Source organism: Mauremys reevesii, linkage group 10 (genome assembly GCF_016161935.1).
Source record: "Mauremys reevesii isolate NIE-2019 linkage group 10, ASM1616193v1, whole genome shotgun sequence".
In the NCBI taxonomy this organism is placed as follows: domain Eukaryota; kingdom Metazoa; phylum Chordata; order Testudines; family Geoemydidae; genus Mauremys; species Mauremys reevesii.
The window spans coordinates 1749825-1771824 of record NC_052632.1 but is presented as its reverse complement, the minus strand read 5'-3'; the positions used below and the strand labels follow the sequence as shown (position 1 = coordinate 1771824).

The window sequence follows — 22000 nt, the reverse complement described above, 5'->3', positions numbered from 1 at the left end:
GCAAACCACCAGCTTTGGGGATAGTCGGCCATCAGCGTGGCCTGTCCCAGGCACCTGGTCACAGATCCAATTCCAGATCTGAACTCTGCGGCCTGAACGCCAGTGCCATAAGCTGGGGCAGTGTCACTTGGCTAGATGAGACCAGAAGCAGGCAGAGATGTAGCTGTGGATCTGCTCTTCTTTACTGCTGAGTCTCAGTGCTGTCAATGGAGATTTCTCTAATGGGCTTCAGGGGATAGGCACATAGTATCTCCAGCCAGAAAATACAAGAGTGGGAGACAACAGGCTGGATTTATAAATATTTAACTCCTCCCTTGAACGTCTGCAGTGTTTGTAAATAGAGCGAAGTGCTGACTAGCATCCATGCCCAGGTTTTTATGTTCTGTGTTATCGATATGTGTGAGAGGGATGAACACCAAATCGTCTGTAGTAGAGGTTAGCGGCAGAGGCCCTGCAGGGAGCTCACAGAGACCTTCAGGAAAGCTTCATAAAGAAGCAGCAATGGTGAGGACTAGACATTAGTTGATGCCATTCTGGCCGTGGGTTCCGTTGTGCACACTGCCGGCCATCGCAGCTTCAGGGCGTCTGTGGCATTGGTGTGTTGCTGCTGCTATCAGAGGAGGGAATTTTTATATTGAGCTGCCTCTTGCATACGTTAGTGAATGGGGGTGTTTATTGTGCTAGTCAGATTGTCACAGACGAAACTCATCGGAGAGAAAACAAACATGTACAAAGTGCGATTCGCAGCTCCCCGTCCCCAGGGAGAGCAGCTGATGTGGTTTCTGTCACTCTGGGCCAGGTAAATCCCTGGTGTAACTCTCCAGGAGCCAGTGGAGTTACACCAGGAACAAATGTGGTCCTTTGTATTCATGGCAAACCAATGAAGGGGAAAGGTGGCTCAACAGCCTTTTCCTCTCATTTCTGAACGCTAGTGCAGAACAGAGCGCAGTGCCGAGGGCCCAATCCTGCTCCCCTAGGAGTCCACAGGAAATTCTCCGATCAGGTAGGGGTGCTAGATGATACAAGGATGAGCACTACAGAGAGCTAAGTCTCATAGATTCATAGACTTTAAGGTCAGAAGGGACCATTATGATCGTCTAGTCTGACCTCCTGCACAACGCAGGCCACAGAATCTCACCCACCCACTCCTAAATCGATGGAACAGACATGATTTCCTCTGACAAACATGCCCTACACACGTTCTCTGTGGTTTCCTCCTGTGTGGGAAAGCCCTGCACATGTTAAGCATATGCTTTCAGGAGCAGTGTTATTTCTAGTTTGCCCTTGGGGGACGGGCTCCAGCTCTGGCCGAGGAGGGGCCCCTCTGCCATGTAGGTCATGGCTACAGTGCTTGGGGGCCTTTGGCCTGGGCGGAAGGGGATGGGCAGCACTCATAGATAGGAACCTCTCAAATTTGTGTATGTGGATTTGTTCACAAAACTTGCTCCAGTTCCATTTTGTGTTACCATAATTAGAACAAAGTTGAAAACCAGTTTACTGGTCCTTCAATGTTTTGAAACTCACATAAAATGTGGCTCATGGTTACACAGACTCTAGTTAACACTTTAGCTAATGGCAATGTGCACTGTTAATTAGATTCAAAGGGCAGACTGCTGGTGCCCCCAGGTTTGACTAATTTCACTGGGAGGAGGTGGCTGTTGATAAATTATTCTGAAACATTCTTGTCTGTTCAAATGAAGCTTTTCCTCACTGTCTTTTTTAACTCACATACACATACACACACACACACACACACACACACTGCATATTTCAACATAACCCACTGCATAATCAGCAAAGAGATGCAAATTTTCTAAAACGTTCTGCACACACAGTAGTGGACTCACTTGTCTTTCTCAGCTCTCAGTTCTCAATATGTTGAAACAGTCTTTTCAAATGGTATGTTCTGAATCAACCATTACATTTAACGCCCTTCACGACAGTGTCACAGACACTTTACAAACAGATCAATAATGGTTGCAACAGGAGAGTCTTCAGACTTGATTTAAACTTAGTTCATGACTCAGTGAGACCGGTTTGTGCTGCAAGTGAGTTCCGGCAGGTAAGGGTGGAAAGAAAGAAGAACAGTTACCAACTGGTGCAGCGCTAACAGAGAGCTGTCAAGAATTACTCAGGTCTACAGCGGAGGCCAGGCCTTAGGAGAATGCTGGCTAGGAAACTGTGGGGGGAAGGAATGAGACTGCATAGAGTAGCCTTGTAGGCAAGCAGAAACATCCATGGCATCATCATAAAAAAGTGCCGGTGAAGTTCTCGCCGCGTACGAAGACTGTGCTCGCAGACCCTGGCTCTGGAGAGAATTCTGCCTCTGGAGGAGTGTGCAGACTGCAGGTGTGTAAGGCAGGTATCAGAACAGGGAAAGTAGTAGAGAATGAAAGACCATGCGGCAAGGTTGTAAAGGAGACAGCCTGGTCACAAGGCAGGAGAATTCTAGGGACAGCAGAGTGACAGTTTCCCAGTAGGAGCAACACGAGTCTCTGAAGAAAGCTCAGAGTAAGTGACCACCCCAGGTTACAAGCTTTTCGAAGCAGCAGAACAGAACGAGCACTGATTTCCATGACCAGCGGACTCCACTTGGTGTCCAGGTCACTCTGCCATTCTCCCCTGGACACAGCAGCTGGATTTCCACAGGCTCATTCTCTGCTGGAGCCGGAGCTTCACACCCCGTGTGTCTCAAGCAGAGTCCCTCTCCTTGTCCCCATCACTGCTGACTTTCCTCTATGACTGCATGAGACACTAGTAACCTGCTGCAGCAGGATGGGAGCCAATTAAATGCAGCAGACTTGCAAATGGAATAGACCCTGACATGCGTTTATACTTGGAAACACAGGCCTGCTGTTGCAAGGGGCAGGGGAAAGCCCTTCCATTACTGCTCCAGCCTGATTCTGGGATGCTTGTTGCTAGCTCTTTGGAAAGGTCAGACACCGCAGCCAGTGCAGGCTGATGTGGAGTAAGCAAATAATTTCAGTATTTGCATAATTCCAGCCTGAACTTCTTAACTTTTTAAATGAAGCACAATTGATTTAAAATGCAGTGACATTTACCATAATGTATCAAACACCAGAAACATGCTAGAGACAGACCTCTAGGGGTTCCCTGATTGCCTGGCCTATTTCTGGTGAGTGATTATTTGATCAGATAACAACATATTCATTAAATGGATTTGTAGGAAAATAGGATCCTGTGTTATCTTAAAGGAGCCCTGTCAGCTGTCAGAAGCAACATTTGATCTGCGCAAGATGAAAAGCAGTAAAGCACAGCTCATGCTGACTTCAGAACGCAAGCACAGCCAGGTTACCGAGTGTGTCTGGCAAGGCAAAGAGGTGCTGGAGTGCTTTCAGAACTAGCATACCACGAACACCTTCAGTGGGTGTTGAGAGCACTCAGCACCGCATGGGATCCATGTGTTCTGGTTCTAATTAGGTTAGAAGTGAAAAGGAACATAACGGCATCAGTCTTTTTTTTTTTTTTTTGGCATCTTTTCATCTGCGGAAGACAGTGGGAATTGCAGCTTATGATGTAGATGGTTTGCAGTGTCTCGTGACTGAGTAGTCCAATCTGAGATTTGAATGATCTTCAGCAGTTGTTGCGAATGTCTGTATCTTGGTTGGGAGCTGCTGGCATCCTACGGGCTCGTTTCTCTTCAAGCTGTGTGGGGACCAGCTTCTGTCATGGACTCTGAGGCCCCGATGGAGACGATGGTGCCACTTGTTACAATCACTTGCCAAGATTTCCCATCGGTCAGGATCAATTCCAAATTCCTTCATATCTTGCTTGCATGTGTCTTTATAGTGAAACTTGGGCCATCCTGTTGTTCTTGTTCCCTCTGATAGCTCCCCGTACAGCACGTCCTTGGGTGTGCGTCCGTCTTCCAACCTACTCAGATGGCCCAGCCAGCGCAGACGTCTTTGCTTGAGCAGGGCTCTCAGACTTGGTAAATTTGCCCTTCAAAGAACCTCTGCGTTGGTGACTTTATCTTGCCATTTGATATTGAGTATGCGGCGTAAACAACGTAGGCGGAAACTGTTTAACCTTGGTACACTAGCATTTTGGTGTTGGTGGTCAGCTTTGAGTTGTTCCAGGCTCTTTTAGTTAGTCTGCTAAAGGTGGTAGTAGCCTTTCCAATGCGAACATTTAGTTCTTCATCCAGTGAGAGGTTGGTGGTCACTGTCGAACCTAAATAGCTGAACTTCTGGACGACTTCCAGCTGGTTTGCATTTAAGGTAATTGAAGGGTCTTGTGGAACCCCCTGTCCTAATACAGCTGTTTTCTTGACGCTGATGGTGAGAGCAAATGGCTGACAGACACTTGAAAGGTGCTCCATGAGTTCCTGGAGTAGATCTTCATAGTGGGCTCTGAAGGCAGCATTTTAGCAAAGCCACGAAAGCACCTCAGGAATCTAGCACCATTCAGCAAGGTTAGCCTCCAAACTGGCCTGGCATGGGTGCTGCACTCCAAACTGGGGTGCACTGGCAGTGAAGGGTGGGGAAGCTTGTGCTCATCCTGTTCACACTGAACCTGGCTTTCCAAGGTGCTCTTAGCCCTTGCCTGATGAACACTATATTCCTCTCCACAAAATATACCACAGAATGAGTCATTAGCACAGTACTTTACTGAGCTCTATCTTGAAAATCCATCATTTGTAATGGTCTCTCAGAATTTGGAACTGTAATTTCTTTCCCATCCAATCTTGTCTCTTGTCGATTTGGTAAATGGTGACTTTTCCCCCTGCGGTTCCTAACGGATTTTGAAATTGACACACACCCCTTTTTGGTTTTTCACCAGTATTTAGTTTTTCTCCCGAGCACAGAACACAAGAAATAGACATTGTACGCACCTGCCTCTGTATCCATAGCACTTGGGGGTTGGGAGGGATGAGAATAGTGTTTCTTAGGGCTTGTCTACACACACAAGTTGCACTAGTTTATCTTAAATCAGTTAAAAAAAAAGAGTTTAGTTACATCAGTGCAACCCCACCCCCCTCATGCGGACACTTCTATATTGTTTTAAAACAGCAGCTTACATTGACTTAGCTTGTGTCTGTAAATGTACTGACACCTGCTAAATGGTTATGGGCCAGCTTTACACGGATGCAAGGGTGTCCACAGAGGATGATGTACTGGGTTAACTAAATCAATAATAAATCACACTGTTGATTAAATGGGTACAGTTCTACATATGAACCAATCCTTAGTTAAGTGATGCTGGAGAGCAAAGGAAGTTCAAGAGCAACAAATATTTTTGTAGGTCCTACACTAATATTGGCTCCTCCCCCCAAAAGAAACCCACAACCTTTCAACCGTGGATTGGAGAATGTTTTAAAACAGACCTGCACAACTCGTAAAGCAGCAAGGGCCATATTACTCCAAAGAAAACAGCTGAGGGCCGAACCCACCCGGCCCCACCAACCCCACCCCTGAGCGCCGCTAAGCCCCCGAAACACAACACCCCCAGCGCTGCCCAGCCCCTCTGAAATACTCCCAGCGCTGCCCAGCCACCCTGAAATACTCCCACAGCGCTGCCCAGCCACCCTGAAATACTCTCCCCCACAGCATGCCCCCACGCGGAAACAAACCCTCCTTCCTCAGTGCTGCCCTACCAAAACAGCAGTATTGAACCTTGGTAATATGTTATAGCGAGCCCCTAAGGTAGTATAATTAAGGTAAAAGAAAAATGTCTTTTTGCTAGAAGTAGAATAAGATCTTCCCCCAAGGTTGTAATCAATTGCCCTGTTGAATGAACGAGGTGTGACTGAGGAAGGCGTGGAAGGCAGCACCCCTTGGAGAGGGGATGGGAGCCAGACCAGATCAGTAGAACAGGTCAGGCACTGACTCCTCGCTCGCCTTCTCAGCTCCCCACCCCCCCGGCTCACCTCCTCACCCCCTGCCACTGCCCGCCCGCCCGCTCACCACCACTTCCCACCGCTCACCTCCTCAGCCTCCAACCCCCCGGCTCACCTCCTCACCCCTGCCACTGCCCGCCCGCCCGCCACCTCAGCCTCCAACCCCGGCTCGCCTCCTCAGCCTCCAACCCCCCGGCTCACCTCCTCACCCCCTGCCACTGCCCGCCCGCCCGCTCACCACCACTTCCCACCGCTCGCCTCCTCAGCCTCCAACCCCCCGGCTCGCCTCCTCAGCCCCCCAGCCCCCCGGCTCACCTCCTCACCCCCTGCCACTGCCCGCCCGCCCGCTCACCACCACTTCCCACCGCTCGCCTCCTCAGCCTCCAACCCCCCGGCTCACCTCCTCACCCCCTGCCACTGCCCGCCCGCCCGCTCACCGCCACTTCCCACCGCTCGCCTCCTCAGCCTCCAACCCCGGCTCACCTCCTCACCCCCAGCCCCGGCTCACCTCCTCACCCCTGCCACTGCCCGCCCGCCGCCACCGCCACTTCCCACCGCTCGCCTCCTCAGCCCCCACCCCAGCTCACCTCCTCACCCCTGCCACTGCCCGCCCGCCCGCCACCGCCACTTCCCACCGCTCGCCTCCTCAGCCTCCAACCCCCCGGCTCGCCTCCTCAGCCTCCAACCCCCCGGCTCACCTCCTCACCCCCTGCCACTGCCCGCCCGCCCGCTCACCACCACTTCCCACCGCTCGCCTCCTCAGCCTCCAACCCCCCGGCTCGCCTCCTCAGCCCCCACCCCCGGCTCACCTCCTCACCCCTGCCACTGCCCGCCCGCCCGCTCACCGCCACTTCCCACCGCCGCCTCCTCAGCCCCCACCCCGGCTCACCTCCTCAGCCCCAGCCCCGGCTCACCTCCTCACCCCTGCCACTGCCCGCCCGCCCGCCACCGCCACTTCCCACCGCTCGCCTCCTCAGCCCCCACCCCAGCTCACCTCCTCACCCCTGCCACTGCCCGCCCGCCCGCTCACCGCCACTTCCCACCCGCCGCCTCCTCAGCCCCTGCCCACTCACCTCCTCAGCCCCCACCCCGGCTCACCTCCTCACCCCTGCCACTGCCCGCCCGCCCACTCACCGCCACTTCCCACCGCTCGCCTCCTCAGCCCCCACCCCGGCTCACCTCCTCACCCCTGCCACTGCCCGCCCGCCCGCCACCGCCACTTCCCACCCGCCGCCTCCTCAGCCCCTGCCCACTCGCCTCCTCAGCCCCCACCCCGGCTCACCTCCTCTCACCCCTGCCACTGCCCGCCCGCCCACTCACCGCCACTTCCCACCGCCGCCTCAGCCTCCAACCCCGGCTCGCCTCCTCAGCCCCCGGCTCACCTCCTCACCCCTGCCACTGCCCGCCCGCCCACTCACCGCCACTTCCCACCGCTCGCCTCCTCAGCCTCCAACCCCGGCTCGCCTCCTCAGCCCCCACCCCGGCTCACCTCCTCACCCCTGCCACTGCCCGCCCGCCCACTCACCGCCACTTCCCACCGCCGCCTCCTCAGCCCCCACCCCGGCTCACCTCCTCACCCCTGCCACTGCCCGCCCGCCCGCCACCGCCACTTCCCACCGCTCGCTCCTCAGCCCCCACCCCGGCTCACCTCCTCACCCCTGCCACTGCCCGCCCGCCCGCCACCGCCACTTCCCACCCGCTCGCCTCCTCAGCCCCTGCCCGCTCGCCTCCTCAGCCTCCAACCCCCCGGCTCGCCTCCTCACCCCTGCCACTGCCCGCCCGCCCACTCACCGCCACTTCCCACCGCTCGCCTCCTCAGCCTCCAACCCCGGCTCGCCTCCTCAGCCCCCACCCCGGCTCACCTCCTCACCCCTGCCACTGCCCGCCCGCCCGCTCACCACCACTTCCCACCGCCGCCTCCTCAGCCTCCAACCCCGGCTCGCCTCCTCAGCCCCCAGCCCCGGCTCACCTCCTCACCCCTGCCACTGCCCGCCCGCCCGCCACCGCCACTTCCCACCGCTCGCCTCCTCAGCCCCCACCCCGGCTCACCTCCTCACCCCTGCCACTGCCCGCCCACTCACCGCCACTTCCCACCGCTCGCCTCAGCCTCCAACCCCGGCTCGCCTCCTCAGCCCCCACCCCGGCTCACCTCCTCACCCCTGCCACTGCCCGCCCGCCCGCTCACCGCCACTTCCCACCGCCGCCTCCTCAGCTCCTGCCCGCCGCCTCCTCAGCTCCCAACCCGGCTCACCCCCTGCCACTGCAAAATATACCAAGTTTTAGGTCTATGATGCTTCAAAATTCCTCTGTAACTCCCAGTCTCGCTGTATTTAGAAATTGTCTTCACACGCGGGACCTTACAAAACATGGTAGTTGTTCAAAAAGTTGTTTTTTATAGACAGCCTATTCAGCTTCTTACAAAAGTCATTGTCGTGTGTTTGATGTATATGCTGCAACACATGCAGAGCGGAAGCTCCTTCACCTGTACACAGCTGAGTAAAGAACCTGGCCAAAACCAATACCAATTCCTCTTGGCAGACTAGCTGAAGTGACTCAGGGAGGGACTGAATCACAAGAACCACAAAAAAATATACTATGGCACAGACCTCTAGCCACACCTCTTAAAACATTCTGTTCAGCCATGCTGGGACGCAGAGCTAATCAATGCCATTACACAGACGAGGTTTAAACATTGCTACTTTTCCGTAGGTGTCTTGTCCCATTCTTAATGGCAGTTGGACCGGATGTGCATCCTGTTCTTCCAAAGGAGTTCTGCTGTAATTCAGCAAGGCTTCGACGAATTAGAACGTTTAGAAGTTCCTTTTAGGAGTGGGTGTTTCTTCAGCATGGAGTCTTTAAAGCCCTCGCTGGTTATAGACAAATACAGACTTTAACAGCACACAGCAATGCAAACCAGTGTAGAGCAGGAAGGGAAGCAGTAGTTATTCTTAATACACCTCTACCCCGATATAACGTGACCCGATATAACACGAATTCGGATATAATGCGGTAAAGCAGCGCTCCGGGCGGGCGGGGCTGCGCACTCTGGCGGATCAAAGCAAATTCAATATAGCGCAGTTTCACCTATAACACGGTAAGATTTTTTGGCTCCCGAGGACAGCGTTATATCGGGGTAGAGGTGTATCTCAATACAAGAGAGAGAGAAAACAGGTTAAAAATAAATTAGTCCTTGAATCATAAAATAGTGAAAAACTAAAGAAACTCAACCTACTTAAAGAACAGGAGTACTTGTGGCACCTTAAAGACTAACAAATTTATTGTAGCATTAGTTTATCCAAGAAAAGGCCAAGAGGTTACTTGAGCACAGTCTGCAGGTACGTAGACGGGGAAGAGATTTCTGACACTGGGTGGCTCTTTAGTGGATGATGGCATAATGAGCTCCTGTGGCTGGAAGCTGAAGCCAGACAAATTCAGAGCAGAAAAAAGGTGCAAATTTTTAATAGTGAGGGAAGTTAATCACTGGGACAACTTGCTTGGGGATGCGGTAGATTCTGTCACTTGGGGTCTTTGAACCACGACGGGATGTCTTTCTAAAAGATCTGCTCCAGCTCAAGCAGAAGTTGTGTTTGATGCAGAAATCACTGGATGAGGTTCTCTGGCCTGTGTTATGCAAGAGGCCAGACCGAATGACCATTTCTTCTGGCCTTAAATTTATTAAAACATCAGTACGGTGTTCTGCGGCTTTACTGTTTGAAAAGAGAGTGGTAATCTTACAGCTTCCACTGTGGGACGTAATGTAGAACTAGATGGTTTTGACTGGACAGCAGAAATCAGGAGGTGCGATACCACAGTCTGAGCAGAGCACTGTAAACTGGACATTCTCGAGTTCCAATCCCAGTGCTAACAACACCCTGAATCCTCAGGCAAATGGCTGCAGCTCTGCAAATCTGCAGATATCCCCACTTTCTATCCGGGAAGCAAGTATCCACGCAGGGCTCTACAAATGGCTTAAACCCCTTCCTCCGTTTCCATGTGTGAACAAAGGACGGCATCACAGGGGATTGTGAGAGTTAATGTTTGAAAAGTGCTACATAAATGATAAATATTATTGAAGCAAGTGAAAGGAAAATTACTAAAAGCAGGAAATTTATGAGAAGAGACACATGAATTTCTGGCAAGATGTTTATAAAAACCAGTGAAAACATTCCCTTAGAAGTATCCAGGAATGTAATTACAGCGTTTCAGAGCATCGTCGTTGTTCTTTATTAGGGTGGACTGGCCCCAGTGACAGCCATTCCATGATAAAAATGAAACACAGTTACTTAGAAGCAGTTTTCTTACTAATAAATTACGTGCCTGCTAGTGAAGTGTCAGAACTACAGGCTGCAGTGTTCTTCTGCAAGGAGTCTATTGGGGAATGAGGATGTGATTGGCTGGATGCAAATACTGGCACATGCTCTGCGAACATTTGAAAGGGGTTTTTATTGAATTGGGAAATCATCCTATAGATGGTGATTGATATAAATTTAAATGAGGTCATTTGAATGATCTAGTGCCAGGCCCGCAGAAGCCTGGAGCAGCTTGGAGTTAGCGAAGGGAAAGGAATAAGCATGCCGAGGCCCCAATTCAGCACGCACTAACACACATTTAACTTCAATGGGTTTTAAGCATGTACTTAAAGATAAGAACGTTCTTAAATGCTTTGCTGAATCGGGGCATCGGTCACTAGTGGCCCACGAGTTGGTAGAGTCTGAGCTGAGCAACAGAAGGAAGATAATTCAGTTAGGGTTGATAGTTTGTCCCATTGTGCATAATATTGGAGCACGTCTGATCATTCAGATCACATGTTCTTCTAAAACCTGGGACACTGGCAGGGTAAGTCGGTGTGGAGCAGCCTAGACTCAGAACACCCTTCTTTTGTCAACCTGAGCTAGACTCCACTTGATGCAAAAGATTCTGAGTATTTCACATAACCCAGAAACATCCCTGTTAATATTAATCCTGAGTGCTTAGTGGGTGATTTTACATTTCTCAGGCCCGGACCAATAAGATAAAAGCATGCTGGGTTCTGCTCTGTTACACCTGTGCAGCCCCAGTGAAGTGAACAGGACTTCTCTGTGATTGCACCAGTGTAAGGGAGAGCAGAACGTGACCCACTGAGATGAATTCAGCTGTGATATAACTCCAGTGAAGTTAATGGCATTAAACCAAACCTGGGTGTGATCCTAGGTTTCAGATGTCCGAGCGTATTGGTATGTCATGCTCCCACTTGCAAATCCTTCACCATCTCGTTTCCAGCAAACGCGAAGCCTGCTGGATGTGCTGTTGAATATTTCAGTGTTCTACGGGACGTCTGCTTTTGCTTTTTAGTTAAACGTAGTGGGCGTGTGTCTATCCATTTGTAAATGCAGTTTCTTTATCTTGCAGAGAGATGCCAAGGGTCAGTATCTGTTTGACCTTCTCTGCCACCACCTAAACTTATTGGAGAAAGACTACTTTGGAATTCGGTTTGTGGACCCGGACAAGCAAAGGGTAAGTAGCAGCTAAGTTACAAGCTATGCTAAGATCTGTTCCAAGACATGCTTGGATAGTCTGGAGGAATTTTCCCTGCAGTAAACCTATAAGGCAGTGCTGCTCCAGGTACATGTCACACTCCTTAGCTGGGAAAATATACCCTGCCTGTCTGGGGTTTGTATTTGTAGTTTTTCTTAGTGATTCACTATTAAAAAAAATTCAGAGAGAATTGTTGTCCTTCATGTGACCAACAACCACAGTGCAAAACAAACAGGGAAATAAACGGAATTAGAATTAGAATTCGAAATCAACCCAGCCCTTTGTCAGGAGTCTTTCTCTACAGCTTTTCTTGTCTCTGCTGATCTGCAAGAAGACCAGCCTGAGAAATTGTATCTACCCCAATGGGTTAATTAGCAGGGTGATGTGGTCCACTTGTCAATCAAAAAGCCAGATGTCTCCCTCATTCACACTGTACCAGGTGAGGAGTCTCATCTGCTTACTTTCATTACAAACATACGTTTTGATACTTTCTGTTCCCTTAAGCATTTCAGAGCCTGTGCAGCTCTGAGAGGGGGAGCTGGACGTATTCTGGCTCATGCATCAGCAACAGAATTATTCACTTAGTTCCAACTGCAGGATCTTTATCATAGGCTGTGATGTGTGAACCGGAAAGAACTCAGCAAGACTCTCAGATCCCAGGATGAGCTAGCACTTAAGGGGAAAAAAATCTTTTCATTTGTAAAACGAGCAGATACGTGTGGATGAAAAGGAGACGCAGACATGGAACTTCCTAGTGCCCATTTTTTTCAGAGTTGCTTTACCAAGTAGAACCACATTTTCACATAGAGACGGACATACACCAATCTCCTCTAGAGTAGGAAATAGAGCAGCTGCTACCTGGGGCAATAAAGCATGAGAAGAAACCACACAGTATGTGGAAGCTTGGTAGAGAAGACTTCTAGGTTAGAAACTGGCTGTGCACTGCCTTCATGAGCTTGTTTCAGACATCAGGATGATGGGTGCTGATCGCACAGTGCAATCTGCCAGTACCGATCCATGCACATTTGCAATGTCCCATTCAAGTCAAAAACAACTCTGCCCAGGTGCAGGAATACACAAGAGCAGGTGTTATTGCAGGAACAGGGACTTGCTGAGCTGTCACTTTTGTGGCTATGTATAATGAATATCACAGTATCGCCAATAAGTAAAATGTTTGGGCAATAAATATGTGTGTGAGTTATTTCTGCCATTTCTCAAGGTTAGTTCTCTACATTAGATTAATATTCCTTTAAAAACACCTAAAGAATGCAGAATGTGCCAGCCTACAGCGTATGCCGTGAGGGCACCTGAACCGGATGGGTTGGAAGCTCTGCATGCCTGCCAACTGTTTTTTACTATTATGGTAGCACTGGGTTTGCTGCTGAGATCAAGACCTGTCCCAAAAGCATCAGAACAGGAGTAATTTCTGTTCCTGCTCAGTCCCCTTGCACCCGTCGCTGCGTCTGAGAAACAGTGAGGATACGCAGGGGAAGAGAACTTACAGAGTAGCTCCCTGAAGAGTGAGGTGGTGCCATGAGCTGTCCTTGTTGAACAGCTGTTACGGTTAACTTCCACTAAGCACGGGGATCTTTCACTTGTCTCCTTTTCCTCTCCCAGTGGAACATACACCAGTGCTCAGGAGGCTTTGCTTGCTGTCTCTTCAGCACTCACTGGGTTTTGTGGCCCCCCCGGCTAACTTCCTGGCTAGCGATGATGCAGCAGCATCAGTGGCCTCGATGTCTTTCCTGTGCGCTCGTGATCAGCTGACTCCCAGTGCATTTCCTTAACCCTGCAAGTTTTCTTCTGGGCACTAGTGCTTGCATGCGCCTCTCTGAAATCTCTGTGACCTTTCTCCCTGCTCGTCAGTGTCACGGGGATGAATAGCCTCATTCGAAGGAGTGGCTGAATTCATAATGGGCTAAAGGCTGGGAGCTCTTTAACGGTGGAGAGCAACATTTTTCTTGCAGTGATTCTGACTGATCACTAACTGCCACTCCAGTGGTGTTGCCTCTTTGTTTTCCTGCTTGTTGGCAAATAGCCTCTTTAAATACATGTGCAGATAAGGCCTTGTGTGTGATACACTGGAGTGTGTTGTCTGTTCGCATGGCCATTGAAAAGGGAGCGCCATACAGAAAATTGCATGCACCAGGAGTCCACACAAAGGCTAAGAAGTGCCTTTGGGAATTTCTCAGTACATATTAATAGAATCAAGCGGCGACATTGTTTCTTCTATCAGAATGTCTACACAGTGGGTTGGGGTGGAGGCATGGAGAACATGAGCTGTTTTGTCTTGTCCAAACTGAAGTTATAATGGCATTTAGTGTGAAAAAAGTCCTGGGCTTGGTCCTGACATCACTGACCACACGAAGATCAGAAGGAATGCTCTTGAAGTTGTGCATTGAGTTTGAGAACTCGCGTGGCTGTGTGTATGGTTATGGCATCCTTAAGGCCTGGAAGACTCTGGATGCAGAGTTCAAAAAGAGCTGGTCAGCTGGAGTCCAACCCTTGAAATGGGCAGGGTTGGCCTCAGAGAGTTACCAGCACCCTTGGGTTGTATTAATGTCATTCTTTTTGTTGTTGCTTTTCTTGGGGGTGTTCCGAGCCAATTACAGCCATTGCTGTTCAATGAAAGGGCACGACTGGCTGGTGTGTATTATGAGAGGCATAACAGAACTCAGTGGAGTGACCCCGGTGTCAGACTGGCTTCAGTGTGACCAGAATCGAGGGGGATGAGCAGGAATCATTTTAACCTCTGCAGTTAAAATGTGTCAGTTTTGTTATTAAAGAGCTGCCTAGGCTTTGCATTTCTCAGTTAAAAGCACCGCGTTTAACACCTGACGAATGCGACTGCCTCCTCAATCCATTATCACTGCTGCATGGGTAAATATTTCTTACTGGAAAGCAAACCCTTGCAGCTCGGAGACGTGACTGATCTGAGGCGTGGGCAGCTGCAGGAGCTTGCTGGAAACGTGCAGCCAGGCTCGCATGCTTCCTTCACAGCGGATCTGGGATGAGTTCGGAGGCACAAAGCTGACTCCAGTGTTCCCAGTCTCCAGGAAGTGTGACTGTACCAGCCGAGCACATGCCCTACAGAGAGTCCTGGGCCATACAGAAAAAGTATCTGACATTGTTGCAAACGTATTTATTTGTGAAGTATGGCCAGGCTTGGCAAGGAAACTGTGCCCTGTAGCTACGAACCGTCAGCAGTTTAGAAATGGTTGTTTGAGAGACTGTGGTGAGGAAAGAACTGCTGAGGAGCCAGAAACAGAAGAAACAGGGGTTTGAAATTTTTCTCATACCATAAAAATTGGTGATGGCTTCTAATGACAGGTGCCCTGAGCCTGTGGCCCTTCCCTACCAGGGGTGTCCTGGTGTTTATCTGGTCCAGTGTGAAGTGTTCCAGCTGGTGGGACTTCCCCCACTTCCCTGGGGGATCTTAGACACCACCCAGCAGGTCTTGCTGTTGGGGGAGATTTTTCCTGATGCCTTTTCCTTCATTCAATCTCATTCCTCCCTTGGCCACCCAAAGAAATTCTCCTTCCTCAAGGACTCAACTAAAGCCTTGAGCTGCTCTCAAGTTATCACAGACTATCAGGGTTGAAAGGTACCTCAGGAGGTATCTAGTTTAACCCCCTGCTTCAAGCAGGACCAATCCCCAGTTAAATCATCCAACAGATTTTTGCCCCAGATCCCTAAGTGGCCCCCTCAAGGATTGAACTCAGAACCCTGGGTTTAGTAGGCCAATGCTCAAACCACTGAGCTATCCCCCTCCAGGAAAGGGCAGGGAGGTGGGGTACCCTAGCTCGGGTGTGCCGTGTCCTGCCCACGTAAAGGGGTCTCATACGAACGGCTTCTCCAGTGGTGGCAGTGCTACTGTACTTACTGCGTGATGCAAGTGTTACGGGTTCCTTTTGAGCAAGGGTAACTCTTCGCTGGCTCTTGTGGCATGCATGCTGTTTCCTCGGGATGGTTCTTCGCGTTGCCTGCAATTTTTTGTGTTAACTGACCTTTCCCTTGACTGCTGTGATGTCATTTTTCTATATTATTTCATGGTACCTCTCCCCAGGCATCTGTTAGTCCCTCTTCATGCCTAGGGAAATCTTTTAGTTTCTTGCATCACCCTTTAAGTTGGGCCACAAAGGTTAGCAGCAATGGTTGCAAAAACTTGCTGCAGTAAGAACTTAGGGCTTCTTTTTGGAAGGTGCTGTCAGAGTCACTCTAGAAAGACAGGCCTCAAGTGTAACCTACTCTGTCATGTTATAATTAAAGATGTTCTTTTTTTGCCCCCTAGCTTACCTTGGGTGATTTCAATCAGTCATTCCAGACAGTGCCAAGCAGAAAATGGCATTTTGCATATGCAGCTGTGCTGATTGTACGTCCCAGCGCTGTTTGCATGTATCTGTGGCACTACAGCAAAGTTAAATAACAAGACCCATCCCTTTAAAAGAGAGGTGTTTGTGCCGGACAGAGGGAGGGATCCAGCAGACTTGGGGGTAGCTGAAAAATCCTCCTGCTGCTATTTGAAAGAGGCAGTTTTTCAGATAGGGAGGGGTTTATCACAGCATGCATCAATGGGTTTGTGTTACATGTTTATAGTGCAGGACCAATACTAAGGGTGGGTACTATGGCTCTGCTAGAAACGCTGCAGCTGAGCCTATGGGGTTCTTCCATCACTTTGAGAGGCGGCAGCTAGGTCGACGGGAGTCTACACTGGGGCTATGCTCGGCTTAACATCTCAGCAGCGTGAGCGATGTAGCTAGGCCAACTTATGTGTTAGGTGTAGACCAGGCCGACCGTGCCCCTCTTTGGGCTCTGGTTGTAATCATTCAGCATTGGAGGGATGGATGTCTGTTGTCACAACACAAGGCACATGTCCAGGTATAACATACCTGTTCAGCTGTATGGGTTCAGGTGTAACACGTGTCCCTAGACATTGACAGTGTCCTGTCAGCTCGCTGTGCTCTGGAAGGAGTCGGACAGTCAGGCGATACGGAGCTCTAGATGCCAGCTAAAGGAAGGTGCTCAAGCTGAAGATGAATGGGTTTGGCGCGTAACCTGGCTGATCTGTTGGCACAAATGGAAAACTGCACCTGACCTTGGGATGTTGCAGCTAGAAATATTTCCCAACAATCTTGTACTTCACCTCGGCAAGCGCTGCGAGATGCCAGCAGAAGAACAGAGTTCTTGCTCGACACGGCAAGATGAAAGGCTCCCACTCCAATGTCAGCTGGACTTGGATGGTGATACCTAGTCAGATGTAATGGGGCTGCTGAGAGGAAGCGTGGAAACTCGTCCATCCCTGCGGAGGCGCCGAGCGAGAATTGTAATAGAAATGTGACATGGTCTCTCAGGGGTTCCCTGGGTGTAAAGGAGCAAGGGCAGAAGGGAACCGCTGGCTGGTGAAACTCCAGGGAGAGAGGAAAATTCTCCCTCCAGCTGCTCTGCCCCCTGCCCCCCAGGATGCCAGAGGGAAGGAAATGCCTTGAAAGATGTTTCTGTGCTACAGGGTGGATTTTAAACAGAGACACTGATACTGGGGGGACACTTTACATCCACTGATGCCATCTTATTCCCTGCCATATTTGGTGCTGATCAGAGGCCGATTCTCAGCCTGCAAATTGCAGGGAGCCAAGCTCCTTTAAAATGCAACTCCTCCCCAGGTCAGGGGATGCCCCCAATTGACCCGGGGTGAGCAGCAGCCCAGATGCAGGCTTCAGTGCAGCCACGCTAGCGCTGCCCTGAGAAGGAGCAGAGAGGGGGCTACTTACCCAAAGGTGGGGCCTTCCTTTGGGAAATGAGGTGATTCCAGTCAGACCCATCAGAGTGCTGCAGGTACTGAGTGCTCAGCCGGAAATGCCCACTGCATCCCGGTCGTAGCACAGCTACAGTCTGGGCAGTCTGAGGACAGAGTGACCGGGCTAGCCAGGGGCTGTGTGCGTTGCTGGGGTAGCCGCTGGAGGTGGGACAGCCTTCAGAACAAAGCTCTGTCCTTGCTGCCCCGCTCGGATGAGCCAGGCCATGTCGCTGATTCCTGGCCTGGCCTGCTCAGAGGCACCCATCATTACTGTCTGATCCGCATAGCCGGGCCCAGTGATTTCCAACGGTCCTAGCACATACCAGCAGCTCGCTCTTCCAGGTGTGCTGTCCTTGTCAGTGTTAAACCCCATGGGCGTGGGGTGGAGGTTTGTCTTTTCAGCTTGTCTGCTAGCCCTGCCCATGGTATTGGAGGCTGCCTCGTCTGACTCCTTTCCTACTGCAGCCGTCGCTCCTCCTAGATCCTAGGGAAGCTGCATTGCCTGCGCTGGATGGAATGTTGTGTCCTTTGTGAAGTATCAGTCTCACCTTCTGATTTCCTGCTGGCTTCTTAGAGTTTGCCACCCCCGTGTGAGCTGGCACGAACTACGCGGCTGGTTGAGCAAATGTTCCTAAAATATTCCACGCACTTTAACAAAGTCGGGATCCCAGTGGCTGGTCGTTGTGGTGATCGGGATTTGCCTCTGACGCGCTGGGGTCTGATACTCTACTGCCTTACCCTTTGTTTGGCTATTGACACCCATGGCAAACCTGTACAGCCTGTTAGTGTTGTGTACCCGCCTTGGACAGGTGTAAAGAACTCGAGAAGACGTGAGGCAGTGGAATATCAGGCCCCCTCATTTTAAACTTCTGAGCTTGCTGCATGGTCTTTTTCTCTATAATGTATTGGTCATGCAAAGAAACATACCTCTGTTTCAACCCGTTTTCTTTTCTTTTTACCCCAAAGAGGAGACATTACAACATGAACAAGAGGGTATTTGTTATTGGTCCTTTTTTTAAAAATCTTTCTTTTTCATTTCAGCATTGGTTGGAGTTTACAAAGTCTGTTGTGAAGCAGTTGAGAGGTAAGTGTTGCATTTACTGTGCATCTATGTATGAAGATCTCCTATGGCTCCTATGCATGCTCCCCTTAATTTTATAAGCATTTCCCTCTGGTTCAGCCACTTGATTCGTGTGGCTTATTCCCTGTGCATCACCTAGCGAATGTGCCCTTCTGAGTATCTCAGTTACGTTAAAATGAAATAATTCTCTTGGGGGCAAATTTTCATTAAGCCCCCCTACTTGTGCCAACATAAGTATGTCCATTTTGCACATGTAAAATCTGTGTTTGCTTGAACAAAACAGGTGCCTGCATGGATAAATGATCCGAGTGAGCAAATAACAATTTGCAAGCCCACCTGTTTTGCAAGCAGAAGTGAACTTCTATTTTCCACGCACCAGATACCGTCACATGTACTGTCGGCACAGCCATGGAGGCCCAATGAAAACCCCCTTTGGAAATGCCCCATTATTCCTTGAGTTGTGGTTCAGAGATCACCCCCACTCCTCCCAGCTGTCCCTCCGCTCCACAGGCCAGTGCAGGAGCAGCCAGGGGCATTGTGTGGCGGAAGCCCCATCCCCTCCCTGTCCTTCTCCATTGTCTTTAGCATCCTGCTTGTAGAGCGGAAGCCAAGTGTAGGAGCACCACGACTGCTGTCATGAGCAGCCCTTGCTTGGCTAAGGTGGAGGTGGAGATCATCTTCCTGACCCCTCCTGCCCTCTGTGTTTGTGTAGACCAGCTCGCAGTCTAGCCTATGATGTGGACATGGAGTGTGTGGGGGGGTAGGGATTGGGGGAGCGGACAGACAGGCCATTCAGATTTCAAGCAGTGTCTTCCAGTAGAAAGACTGGAGGACTCTAGATTGTTATTTATACCACAATCCTTGCGCAGAACAGGGGGCAAAAAGGGCTTTTAGCTTCCCCATGGAATTCTTTTGCCGTTATGACAAAGGGAGGTGCTTGAGGCCCATCCTTTCCCTGGGTGCCTGGGGAGTTGTGATCACAAGTGCCCGTGCTGTTAATGAGCACTCTGCCTGTGCTTTGGGGGGATGGGTAACTGTGGAGCCACGTCTGGTCCTGAAAAGATTTCACTAGCTCCTTTAGTCGGGTTAGTAGCTGAGGAAGGCTCTGGTGTATTTGCTCTGCATGGATACAATTCAAGTGACCGTAACATTGTCATTTTATGCTGCAGCCCAGCCTCCATTCACCATGTGTTTCCGTGTGAAGTTCTATCCCACCGACCCTGCTGCTCTGAAAGAGGAAATAACCAGGTAAGACTGAAGCTAGCAGCCATGCAATGGGGCTCGTGCTGGGTGCTCCCAGGAGGTATTGTTAAAGGTCAGACACGCCTGCAGCTCTGCAACCTGAAAAGTTTTGTTTCAGATTTCCCTGAACAGAACCAGTCAGAGTCACCCACCGTGTTCGGGTATAAAGAAGCATGACAATACTGTTACTATACGCTGGAAGCAGTTTATTGGCTTGCAGAGTCATCCCGCCACAGCTGATGTTTATCATTAGCTGTTGATTTAAACCTGCTAGCTTGAACTTCCACGACAGTCTGTTAAGAAGATTGAGTTGCCAGAACACAGCACTTAGAGTGTATGTCATAATTACAGCAGGAGCCTGAGAGTCTGTCTGTGCTGCCTTGGAAACCTGGGTCTGTGGGAGCTGGGCTTGCAGACTCAGTGTTTCTAGGCCTGCACTTGTGTCACAGCCGTGCTAATGCGTCCACACTGCACTCCGCAAACCTCCTGACTTGGGTCTGTGGCTTGAGGTGCATCTGTGATGCAAAATAAATGGGCTTCACAGCAGGATTTGGGCTCTGGCCTGTCCCACTAACAGGGTCCTAGGACCCGGATCCTGAGTCAGGTTGTGTTGTGTGTGGATGGAAGTGGGGCTTAGGCTCAAACCAGACTCAGAACCCGGCCATTGTGTGCAGTGGAGACATCCCCATAGTGACCACAATAGCCATGACTGCAGAGCAGGTTCTAGTCTAACCCCTGGGTATTTCAGTTCCTTGTAACTTTCACCTTTCAGGCTGAACTTGGCCGCGCTGGTCTCTGCTGAAAGGCGACTCTGTTGCTCTGTAGTTTGGAACAGAAACAGTTAACCTGTTGTGGAGTCTTAGGAGAGGTTGAAAAATGCACTTTTCCCATTGTCACAAAAACACATGCCGCTGTTTCGAATAGCTCCAGAGCCCAAGTTACGTAGTTATAGCTCCACACACACAGTGCACTTGAAAGGGTCTAAGTGCTTCTCATTCCCCTCGAAGTCGCTGGTAGCTGCTGGTGACCAGCAGCTCTCAGGACGCAGCCCTATTTAAATAAGGGGAATGTCCTGGGATGAAATGTATGGCCAACTGCATGTCAAATGGTTCACGCTGTTTCTCCCGAGTCGTTCCTAAGAAGAAATTTGGGCTTTAGTTCGCTTCCCTGCATTAGTTTTGCAAGAGGAAGGGTGTCCCTACATGTATAAGCACAAACGTGTGGCAGTGCTTAGGGAATGCTCTGTTAAGTCCCCATGTCCTGTTCTGCTCTGAGGAGGGTAGGGTAGGATCATGGCCTTGGCCACTAGGGTAAATGTGAGAATGCAGGGAGCATGTTTCCAAGCTGCAGTGATGGAAGGAACTGGTGGGATCTTTCTTCTTGTGCAGCATTGTGGCACAGGGGTGACCTGATGTGATGGAAATGTTTGACACAGCTGTATTTGGGTGCCTGATTAAGATTAGGGCCTTCTCCTCCTCCTCCTCCTTCCTGCAGATCCTAAATAGAAGGTGCTTTATGGTCCTTTGTGGGGTGCAGTGGTCCAACTTGTTCCCCTGGAGGTTCAAGGTGGGGGAGCAGGCCAGGTGGTCATGGGATTACACTCAGTGGTTCAGTGGAGGACAGGGGGTTGACATGTGTTTGGGGAGGGGGGGAAATCCCATGTGTCGTGCCAATGGAGGGACGGAGGGAGGGCTCAAGGTGACAGCAAGGGAAGGGGATGTAGAACTCTAGTTTCGCAGCATAAGGCGCGAGTTGTCTCAAGGCTGCTAAGACCCCCTTCCCTGCCCCATCCGCCCCGCCACACCTCACAGGGTTTAACCAGTGATGTGCGGAGGCAGGTTCCCAGAGCTCCCACCAGGGGGTTGATTGAAGGGATGCTTTTCCTCTCTCTGGTGGACTTGGCCTCTCCTGAGCTTTGCTGACTCATCCCTGACAGAGTGGTCTTGTCCCAGGAATAAAAATGCTGCTGAAGAGCAAATATTTAAATATCAGAGGGGTAGCCGTGTTAGTCTGCATCTGTAAAAGCAGCAAAGAGTCTTGTGGCACCTTATAGACTAACAGACGTTTTGGAGCATGAGCTTTCGTGGGTGAATACCCCCTTCGTCGGATGCATGGCAATTTAGGCAGTTTTATCTGGTGATTTGTTCAGCTCTTCAGCTTCACTCGGACAAACCTGAAGGAAACCCGAGGTTTAAGCGGGATCAAATCTGGGGAACTCAGCCCTCCCTTGGGTTGACTGCAGCCACTTGCTCCAGACCCAGCACAGTTGATGCACTCCTGCTAGGCAGCTACTCCTGTGTCTCCTTGGTACACCTGGCTATGGAGCAGTGTTTGACACTTACAGGTTAACGCGTCTACTGGTGGATTGAAGTGTTTGTAAGAAGCCTGTGGCCTTTGAACAGCAGATGGGGGAATTCCTGTCCTGTGGACATTGATGAAGTCATGGGACAATAGCAGCATTTGCCACAAGGTCTGGCCGCAGGATGGGAATGATGAACATTCCTGCAGG

General features: G+C 50.6%; 1 protein-coding gene and 1 long non-coding RNA gene across 12 annotated transcripts in view; one reads left to right on the top strand and one right to left on the bottom strand.

The window, feature by feature from the left end:
* The window catches only part of FRMD5 (FERM domain containing 5), a 283709-nt gene that overhangs the window by 196370 nt on the left and 65339 nt on the right, over positions 1–22000 (top strand). For 9 of the 10 annotated variants that reach the window (XM_039491223.1, XM_039491222.1, XM_039491218.1 and 6 more), the window contains 3 exons: positions 11249–11353; positions 18210–18252; positions 19419–19497. In XM_039491223.1, the coding sequence (XP_039347157.1) occupies positions 11249–11353; positions 18210–18252; positions 19419–19497 (227 nt within the window). Of the gene's footprint in view, positions 1–11248; positions 11354–17766; positions 17885–18209; positions 18253–19418; positions 19498–22000 lie in introns of those variants that run through there. The other variant, XM_039491221.1, reaches the window with a different exon arrangement.
* LOC120373191 lies at positions 14506–17640 on the bottom strand. 2 transcript variants are annotated; one of them, XR_005585437.1, is made up of 4 exons: positions 17492–17640; positions 16264–16438; positions 15258–15464; positions 14506–14624 (listed from the first exon to the last, which is right to left on the bottom strand). It is a non-coding gene; the product is annotated as an uncharacterized LOC120373191 (long non-coding RNA). The 2 variants fall into 2 exon arrangements; XR_005585436.1 differs by having other exon boundaries at positions 15258–15357.